General features: G+C 40.0%; 1 protein-coding gene across 1 annotated transcript; it reads left to right on the top strand.

Moving 5' to 3' along the window:
- The first annotated feature begins 9,177 nt into the window (after positions 1–9,177).
- LOC139783816 (putative nuclease HARBI1) lies at positions 9,178–10,006 on the top strand. Its single transcript, XM_071722974.1, has 2 exons — positions 9,178–9,285; positions 9,377–10,006. Exons 1-2 carry the CDS (start codon positions 9,178–9,180, stop codon positions 10,004–10,006), a joined length of 738 nt encoding a protein of 245 aa, XP_071579075.1.
- Positions 10,007–10,897: the final 891 nt, after the last annotated feature.

Consider the following 10,897-nt stretch of genomic DNA (forward strand, 5'->3'; position numbering starts at 1 on the left):
AATCGTAGAAAATTCTTTTTTTAGTGTACTTATGCAAATCCAAAGTAATTTTTCCGTTTCATTGACAGTGGCATTTTGCCTATCTTACCGTGGGGTACCCTTTATGAGATAACCACAAAAAATGCTCAAAAACACGAATTAAAGGCAAAAAAATTGTTTTATTGTGGTTATCTCATAAATTTTAGCCAATCTGACAATTCTGACTTCGGATTCGGATTCAGCGGGAAAAAGTACATGGGAATACACTAGTGTAGTGTCTCGGCCAAGACACTTTTTTTTTGTGTGCCTGTGTTATTAAACGAGTTCCTTTTATATAAATAAACGAGCCTTATTCATTGAGTAAGTGCCGGAGTGCGCGACGCGAGTGAGTGTGAGTGAGCGGCAAACGCCGGCGGACGTAACAATATATAAGAGCATCATATGCCATATTTAAACTACTCAATTGTGCATTTCTGATGCACTGTACTCCATTGCAAAAACAGTGAAAAATGCGTACATATATCACGAATAATTTTCTTCAACTACACATGTATTTTAAAGTGTATTGGGGTAAAGGTAAGTATTGATTAAAAAGGTAAGTAAGGTAAGTAAGGTAAGGTAAGTATTGATTAAATTTCTTTTTTTTTTTTAATAAAAAGTGAAAAAAGTTCATGTTTGTCGCCTCTTGCCCCTTCAACATAAGGTGCACTAGTTAGAAGAACGTTTCTACTTCATGATTCAATTTATAGTTCTTGCGCAAATTTGCGCTAACTGATAATATATGCTTTTGTTTTCAAAAATTTTAATCTTTTAGCGTAAATGAGCAACTCGGCAAGTGCCAATATAAACAGTATATATTTTAAGTGGTTTTTGGAGTTGCTGATTCCGAATCTGCTGTAAGATTTGTGATATTAAATTGTTTAAATAATTTGTTTCAACAAATTAAAGCAAATTTTAATTATTTTCAGAAATCTACCTGAAAATCGTATTCTACGGGAAAAATTACGTTACAAATAACATGGAAGTAAATAAAAATATTTATTGTTAACATTAAATAATAAACAATTTTTATCGGTCGTAATAATTCATCACGTAGAGTACGTATAGACACGAATTGTTGAACATTTGAACTCCATATTATTGTTCTTATAGTTTTTGTTTCGCTAGCAAATTTACTTCATTAAATTGTTTTTAAAATAATTCAATAAATTTATTTTGCTACTCTGACAGCGGATTTGGAATCAGGGACTCAAAAAACTGTAAGAATAATATATGCAGTTGAAATGTTAAATAGCTCAGTTCCTTATGTACTCTATATTTTTGCAAAAAGTAAGATATGGATAAAATCTTTACAGATCTTCATAAAGAATACTCTGATATTTGTTTACAAATACCGAGCCTTAGATGCAACTTTTGTAGTCGCTGGGGAGTTGTAGGGAAAATCTGTTTGGTTTTTCTCAGTAAATACCCCGCTTTCAAATTGTCCGTCTTTAATGTTTATGTTTATGTTTACCTCGCGTTCGCGCTCGTGATCGCGCTCTTAGCGCGGATTCCCAGAATTTCTGCAAAAAGCCGGACTTTTATCAACATAATTTCACTTTATAAATTTACTTTTGGCATTCGGACGCGAGTTCTTGCAGAGTGAAGAGCTTTCTTATGTTGCAAATTATTAAAAAAGATTCAAAATTAACTTGGAAATAGGTATGTAAACACAATGCTGTACTTGACTGTTAATTTTTTATTCTTTAATTTTACTTCATTATATTCATATATTGAAATACTAGCATTAACTACCTGAAACACATTATTGATTAAGAGAGGTTGGCGTGCAAAAATGGCAAATTCGATAACAAGGTTGGAGATGCATAACATTGTCGTGCATAAAACCGCGTTATCCAACGAAGAAAAGAAAAGGGCGATCATCGACAAGATGTCAAACAAATTTCACTGCGAAGATAAGCCAGAGGAAAGAAAACGATTAATTAAATGTTTGAATGATAATTTTTTCAACAAATATTTTATCAAATGGAAGAAGAGTGGGAGACATGAAGATCGCTTCACGGCCAACAATTCCGATTGGTTGAAATATGTAATTAAATTGAAGTTCGCAGATCAAACAACTCCTACCAATTCAGGTACTTTATTAAATTCATTATATATTTTTCATGAATTTTATTTAGAAATAATTATAACTACAAATAAATAGACTTGTAGTGCAAAAAGCCTTAATTCTAAACTTTCATAAGAATACAAAAACAAAAGAAAAAAACTATAATGATATTAAAGTTACCCTTTTTATTCGCTAACATTAGTAAACGTTATTTACATATTTTTATTCACTTATGCTGAACTACATAATATCGTATAAATTATTTTAATCGTTTCTTGAAACGTTCAGAAAATTGCTAAAATATAGAATATTGTACATTTTTAAAGGGTTATGCTCGTTAAAAGGAAGGCGGACAAAAAATTTTGACAATTGTAGTGACCGTGTTAAGCGGAGAAAAACAGAAAATCTACGCCAGGTTCACGATTCAAACGAATTGTGTTTTGCTGCTTCCATGTCCTTACGCGCAAAAGGCAAGGAAGCTGCTGCTAAGCTTGTACGGACGGTAATCACCTCACCTGATCGCGCAAAAAAAATGTCAGATAATTATAAAAAGTCAGCAGCGCGGACTGAACAAGAAAAAATGACTGCAGAAGAAGCTGAACATTTTATTATAACTCATAATTTGACAAAGAGTCAATATAATGGTATGAGAAATGCAGCTATAAAACGTAACCACGATTTATTTCCATCTTATGATGTTGTGTTAGAGGCAAAAAAAAATTGCTATCCACCGGGGATTACAATTGGCGAAAATAAGTGTGAAGTGCCATTACAGTCACTGTTAAATCACACCGCTTATAGGCTTCTTGATGCGCTGAAACTCGATTTCACCAATGGTGAAAATCTACTACTAACGTGCAAGTACGGATTTGATGGTAGTTCTGGGCATTCGACCTACAAACAAAAGTGGTCCGAACAAAACGTAGGCGATGAAAATATGTTCGTTACATCACTGGTGCCGTTAGAGCTCAGAAATGAGTCAACGCAAAAATGTATTTGGCAAAACCCACGACCTTCATCGCCACGTTTTTGCAGGCCATTAAGATTGCAATGGTTGCATGAAACGGATGATATCTCCAGATCCGAAAAGATAAACGTTGACAAGGAAATTGCTGAACTGCAACCGCTTGTATTTCAAAACTGCCGTATTTCTTATTCTCTTCACATTACCATGATTGACGGAAAGGTAACATAATAGTGGAAAGATATGTGAAGAGCTTTTATTGAAACTGTAAATACTGTTTGTTACTTATTTGCGCGACTAATTTTCAGGTGGCCAATGCTTTGACTAGAACATCCAGTATGGCCTGCAATATATGCAAAGTGACAACGTCAAAATGTAATGATATCGACGCAATAATAAATAGACAAGAAGATTTGACGACGTTCGAGTATAACCTTCCAATACTGCATGCATTCATAAAGTTTTTTGAATGTTTATTACACATCTCCTATCGTTTGGACTTCAAAAAATGGAGGGTTCGTTAAGTTAGACAGTTAATCTTATATAGTTTCAAATATTACATTTTTATCGGTTACTTCCTGCATACAGTCCTTCAAATCACAAATACACAATATTTCATTAATTTATTTCGATATACATACATAGATTTTATTACGTTAATTATATAAAAATATAATTTATATAAAATATCTATAAATCGTTGTCTCTATACATTGCACATCTGTTATTGGTATATAGGCATGCGAAAAGGATGGGACAAAACAATTAATGGTTGCAAGGAAGAAACTTGTACAAAACCAGTTTCGACACCAATTAGGCCTCCTGGTCGATTTTCCGAAACCAGGCTTTGGCTCTTCAAACGATGGTAATACGGCGCGAAGATTTTTTAAGAATTATTCACAGTCGGCCAAAATTACCGGTATGTATACATATCCCCTTCGAAATAGATTTTAAGAAAGTAATTAACAAATTATTTGTAATACATGCAGTCATTTTAACGTTTTAAGGAATAAGTGAAGATTTAATTATAAGATTTAGTAATGTCTTAACCACAATATCAAGCGGGCACAAGGTTAACGAGGACAAATTTAAAGATTATTGTCTCAGTACCGCTAAACTGTATGTGTCATTGTATGCTTGGTACAATATGCCACCAAGCGTACATAAAATACTTATACGTGGCCCATCAGTGATGAGACATTCCTTACTGCCAATTGGGCAGTTTTCAGAAGAGGTGTTGGAAGCGAGCCACAAAGTGTGTAAAAGATTTCGCCGTGACCACACTAGAAAGTTGTCACGAAAAGCGACAAACGAGGATTTATTCAAGAGGTTACAATTATATTCAGATCCATTGATTTCCCTGGTTGCAGAATTGCCAAAAAAAAAAATGCAAGTACTACCCGCCGAGGTACAAGAATTACTTGAAAATGACACATCAAATAACAGCGATGACGATAATGCATCTGATTCAGAATAAAATTATATTATTTAAACAATAGTCAATGTGGTTTTGAGTAGTTTATTACCCATTCTTAAATGATTTATTAAAAATATATAAATAAAAATACTAGAACCGATTTTTCATTATTTAATATTATATTTCTATTAACCTAGCAACTACAATATTATCAGAAAAGTTATTAATTCTATGTTAATATGTATATGCTATCAGTTTTATAATAAAAATAATCTAACGGGCGTATTCAACTGCAAGTAAAATTTTATTTTCGAACCCCTGATATTGAAACCGCCAAACATTTTATACATCCATCTCACAGGATATCATGAACTTAACTTTTATGATATCAGATTCGAACTCAGCGACCAAAAAAACCTGCGTATACATAATTCCATCAATATCCAGTCACATTTTAATTTTAATGTCCGCCATTTTGGATCTGCCATTTAGAATTTCAAACTTTTGATATCGGATTCGAACTCAGCTACCCCGAATATTATAGAATACGAATTTTTATGAAAATTAATTCAGATCATTTTATTTCGTCCAGCTTTTTCGGATTTCCGACCACTGTGCGGCGTTTCGAAGAGGCGGGAGTAGAGTACCGCTCCGCCAAGCGGGCCTACTCCCTGGCCATCAAGCAGGCCAAGGACAGATCGTGGCTGGAACTCCTTCAGGACCTACACGAAGATCCGTGGGGGCGCCCTTACAAAATGGTCCTCAATAAATTGAGGATCGCGGCGCCTCCGGTCACGGAGTCCATGGAGCCCGAGTTCCTCGAGGAAGTAATTGATACCCTCTTCCCCGACGATCCGGGGGAGAGGGCTGATGGGGTCCCACTTCGCCCGATACGGAGTGGGACGAGGAGCTCGAGGTCTCCATGGACGAAATGAGGAAGGCAGCCAAGCGGCTAAAAGCCGGCAAGGCACCGGGTCCTGACGGGGTTCCCGAAAAAGCCTGGTCCTTGGTCACGGGGGAACTGGCTGAGCACTTGCGTTGTTTGTTCACCAAGTGTCTCAAGCAAGGCCGGTTTCCCCAGGCTTGGAAGATGGCGCGAATTGTCCTCCCAAAGGTGAAAAAGCCCGCCGACCAGCCGTCGGCGTATAGGCCAATTTGCCTGCTGGACGAGGTCGGCAAACTCTTTGAGAGAGTCATCGCCGACCGAATCGTCCAGCACTTGTCCCGGACTGGTCCTGATTTGTCCCACGACCAGTATGGCTTTCGAGAGGGCAGGTCAACCGTGGATGCAATTCTACGCATCATGGCCTTCTCGAAAGCCGCGGCGGAGGCCGGCAGGGTGTTGCTGTGTGTCGGGTTCGACATCGCTAACGCGTTAAACACCCTGCCATGGCCGGTAATAAGGAGGGCGCTTCTGTACCACGGCGTCCCTCCTTACCTGGTAGCCGCGATATTTGACTACCTCCAGGACAGGCAATTGGTCTATACAGACCAAAACGGTAACATCATGGTCAAGCTGGTCGTGCGGGGGGTTCCACAGGGGTCGGTGGTGGGCCCGCTCCTGTGGAACCTAGGGTACGACTATGTACTCCGTGTCGTCCTCCTCCCGGGCTGTTGGCTGAACGTTTTCGCCGACGATACAGTCCTGGGAGTTGAGGGCGGCACTTGGGAGGAGGCAATTGCTAAGGCGAATGTCGCAGTGGCGACGGTAGTAGCCGCTATGCGTGAAGTAGGCCTAAGGGTGGCTCCCCAAAAGACACAGGCCGTTTTTCTACGACAAGTCCATGGGGAGCCCGCCAGCGGCCCACATAGAGGTGGAGGGAACCCGTCTTTCCGTGGGGGCCCATATGAAGGTCTTGGGCTTCTGGCTGGATGGCACCTGGACGTTCGGCGAGCATTTCGCTCGCCTGACTCTCAGGGTTAAAGGAGTGGCCAATAGTCTGGCTAGACTTATGCCAAACCTGGGAGGGGCGAGCGGCCGCGCTCGCCGACTCTACGCCGCGACTGTGCACGCCGTGGCACTCTACGGTGCACCGGTTTGGGTGACTGCTGCAGAGGGGTCGCGCCACATTCAAAGGTGGTTGCGGCAGATGCAACGCCCGCTGGCCATACGAGTATCACGTGCATACTGCACGGTCTCGCATGTGGCGGCGACGGCCCTGGCAGGCCTCCCCCCACTAGAGCTCGCGGCTCGACAGTGCGCCGAAGTATACCGGCGTACAAAAGAGCTGCGAGCAGGGGGAGGACAGTTGGTGCCCAGGGCCCGTCTAATAATTAGAGCCCAGGAAATGGCGGTCCTCGTTAGGAAATGGCAGAACTATCTCGCAAATTGCGAGTTTGGCCAGAGGACCGTCGATGCCATCCGGCCCTGTCTAGCCGAATGGCTGGACAGTCGGAGACACGGGGTGTCATACCACGCTGTTTAAGTGCTGACCGGACATGGTTGTTTCGGGAAGTACCTGCACAGAATAGGAAAAGAGGCTACTACAAAATGTCACCACTGCGACAAGGAGCGGGACACGGCGCAGCACACGCTTGAGCTTTGCCCTGCGTGGGCTGCGCAGCGCCGTGTCCTACAGGGGGAGGTCGGGAATGACCTCTCCCTCCCGGCCATAGTGGCGGCTATGGTCGGGGACGAGACAAGGTGGCGGGCATTCCTGGCCTTTTGTGGCCAGGTAATGTTCGCCAAAGAGGAGGCGGAGAGGATCCGCCGCGGGGAGATCGCAGCGGCGGATCCTCCCCATCAACCGTGATTGTTGCGGGCCTCTTAAGGCCTGCTCTCCCCCCTCTAGGGGGGAAGATGTCACGGTTGACCAGTAATGGAAACGCAACCCGTTCCGACAAGATTTCTTCTCAGCTGGCCCCCCCATGGTAAAAAACCTGGGGAAAAATGCCGCTTTATAAGCGGTATGAGAAGTGCTGCACCTCTGGGCTGTCCGTGAAAAGGCAGCCTGGAGGATGGGAGGCTCGACGTCCAGACGGGGATGACGGGGCGTCGAGCCATCCTCCCACAAACACCGGCAGGAGTGGCGGGGTGGGTGGTGTCCACATCCCGCCACACATATGCCGTTTTCGAGTGAATGCTCTCAGATTGCTCTGAGGGCAAATCATATGTTCGAGTGGCAATCACGGGCAACTCTCAAACAGATTTCGGATCTACTCTGTTTGAATAAAAAAGCAATTTAATTGCTGAAAAATTACAAAAATACATGTTTTACGAACTCATATGACCATAGAATTAACTCTTTTTATCCATTAACAATTTTGAATATAAAAGATTTATCTTTACTCTAGCATAAAACCATAAACGTAACAATATTTGTGATTTTTTATTTAAAATGATCTGTTAGCGGTTTTCCGACTTTATCGACGAAACGCTACACAGTGACGTTTAACGAGTTCGCGCCGTCGAAAAAAACGCTCGAGTTCTGCTCTAATCTGCTCTGACTCCGGGGAGCAGGGCAACGCAGAGCAGTCAAAACAAATGGCGGCACAGATTGATCAATTACGTGTAATCGAAATTATGCAGGATTTGTTGTCATCAGACAGTTCTGATGATGATGATGATATTATTAATATACAATTATTGAGGAATAATGCCAGAAGACGATGGGGTGAAGTTCCAAAAGTTGAAAATTTTATTCGCGATGTAGTTGACAAGTATTCAGAGCCAGAAGTACGTATATGTTTATGCTACTTTAAAACAATTACAAATTTAGGAATAATATCAATAATATTAATTTATTCTTACAGTTTAAAAGTGATTTCCGAGTATCTCGTGGAACATGTAATTATTTAATTGAATTGTTCGAACAAAGTGTATATTGCCCTCGAGGAGCATCTTTTGGCGGTGTTGAAGCGAAAAGTGCCGAAGAACACATTCTGTGTTATTTATGGTAAGAATTAATAGATAAGATATTGGTAAAATAAATTCAATGTATTTATAATGCTTGGGTAACACTAGGCTTTCTGCCACCCTGGCTGATTGTTTTACCTTGACATATGTATCGAGTTCACATGGAATACGTCAATATAGGGAGCTTTCCAGCAAGCGACACAGGTCGACATAAGCATCGTTCTATCTTTCTTTTTTGGCAATGAGTAAAAGATAAAACAATACTTGTGTCGACTTGTATCGCTTGCTAGAAAGCTCCGATAATGTGCCTACTTCACACTCTGTTGACACTCACCTAAAAATATTTTTATTAAGGTCTGAGTAGTTAAACAGTTAAAAATGAAGATTTTTAGCACCAGAAAAAAAGAATAACGTAACAGAAATTAAGGAATAATTGATTCCATAAATTAACGACTTAAATTCTATTTAAAATATTTTTAGTATATAATATATTTAGTTGAATATGTAAACTTGCTTCGTAAGTTTTCGATATCAATTAATAGAAATTGTTTGTCAATTTATGGAAAATATATGTATGTATGTATGTATTTTTGTTCGTTTATCCTTGTTTTCAGGAGTCTCCAATGTTCATTTACACCTACTGTACTAAATATAAAAATTTAAAGTTGAGTGCGTAAACTACGTGTTTTGACGTATTTCCAGTGTAAACAAATCCATCAAGGCAGTGCTCAATTTTTGTTTTATTTGTTAACAATTGAACAATTATTTTGTTCTATAGGTTTGCAGGTAACAAAGCAGTTTACAGGACCGTAGCTCATATTTTTGGAATCAGTATATCGACAGCACACAAGATGATAGATAGTGTAATAAATTTTTTAACTGACGAATTGTGTCCATCAGTAATAAAATTTCCAAGTACTGAGGAAGACAAGCAACAAAATGCAGAAGAATTCGAGCAGGTAATTTTTTGTTACAAATTTTTTCTTAAATTTAATTTTTTATTTTACAATTAAAATAACTGTTTCTTTGGTTAATTTCTTGTTCGAAAAGATTGCAGGGTTTCTAGGAGTAGTTGGATGCATTGATGGAACATTCATCAACATTCGTACACCTATCCATAAAATTAAATCAACTTATGTCAATCGTCACGATATCACTTCATTAACTTTGCAAGCAATATGTGATGCGAACCAAAAGTTTTTGGATGTCTTCACCGGAGTACCAGGCAAGATCCACGATGCAAGAACATTTTCATTATCATTTATTCGGCCTAAAGTGCTGCAGATGAGACGAGACTTTCATATACTGGAAGATGCCGCATATCCAATAAATGAAAACGTCATGACGCCATATCGAGAGTATAGAGATTTGACAGAAAAACAACAAGAATTTAACTACCGATTTTGTCGTACAAGAGTTAAAATTGAAAATGCTTTCGGGCTCCTGAAACAAAGGTGGAGGCAGTTGATACGGACGGATATGTGGCGTGTTTTGAAAACATCAAAATTTATAATTTTATGTTGCGTGATGCACAATTTATGCATTGAACGGAATGATTTTCTAAATGAGTTAGAAAATGTTGCAAGAAACGACCAAGAAAATTTTGTAAATCATGACGACAATGCTAGACTTGGTCAACTGAAACGTGATGAATTGGCTAGCAATTTGTATAAAAATTGACTCAATCTCTACTACTAAACTTAATACAAAATGATTACATATACTTAATACATATTTAATATTGACATTGTGAAAGAAAATGTATTGTGAATTGTAAAGAATATATAACGATTGAATATATGGACCAATTAAAAACATTTATTTAAAAAAGTCTCTTTTTACACTTTTTTGTTTACGATGATTTCTTCATCTTATTCAAATTCAACAAATACAAGTAGGGGAGACCGGGGCTAAACCGCCAACGGGGTTAAACCGCCAAATCAAATATCTCGGAACCTGTATATTGTGCGAACTCGCTATTAACATTGTAAACGCTGCTTATGGTACCCATGTGACCAACGGAGTTTCGGCAGGTTACCTGCCGTGTTATGATTTTTACGAGGGCAAACGTGTTTTCGGAAGGTAAAAGTGAAATTTTCTGCGCGTGGAAATATTGTAATATCTGCAATAATGTTTGCTCTCCAAATCTCGAGGTACGTGATTATAAAAAGTAATGCATGCTGAACACGAATCCAGTGTAGTTTTTTCATTATCGTTGATGTCTAATATTTCGTGGGCGATCAAACCTGAAACTTATGTTTGGGGCTTATCCGCCAGTAAGCACCCGGGGCTGGTCCGCCAGTCTCGTCACTGTGGCGCGCCGGGCGCACGACTTCAGCTCACGGCGATTTCAGGTTAGGTTTCCCTCGAGCGTGATTCTGTCTTCCCTTGCACGTGCGTCAGTTTGTGTAGGAGGGAAATGGTACGCACGTATCGTCGCAAAACGGGTGTTTTGGCCGACCGAAAAGATGGCGGACCGTTGTTTTCGACATCGCTCACGCTCACGGCACGTCGGCGAGGTACGGCGAGGCACGGCACGGCTCTGAGATCCCGCGATTTCCGCGCAAGAGT

Source organism: Temnothorax nylanderi, unplaced genomic scaffold, assembly GCF_030848795.1.
Source record: "Temnothorax nylanderi isolate EJ_2023f unplaced genomic scaffold, tnyl_v1.0 TNYL_tig0546_pilon, whole genome shotgun sequence".
In the NCBI taxonomy this organism is placed as follows: domain Eukaryota; kingdom Metazoa; phylum Arthropoda; class Insecta; order Hymenoptera; family Formicidae; genus Temnothorax; species Temnothorax nylanderi.

Excerpts from the sequence above, each read along its gene's own strand:
- LOC139783816 (XM_071722974.1), top strand. The coding sequence starts at position 9,178 with ATGATAGATAGTGTAATAAATTTTTTAACTGACGAATTGTGTCCATCA. Across the intron at positions 9,286-9,376 it reads ATGCAGAAGAATTCGAGCAG|ATTGCAGGGTTTCTAGGAGT; the intron begins GTAATTTTTTGT and ends TTGTTCGAAAAG.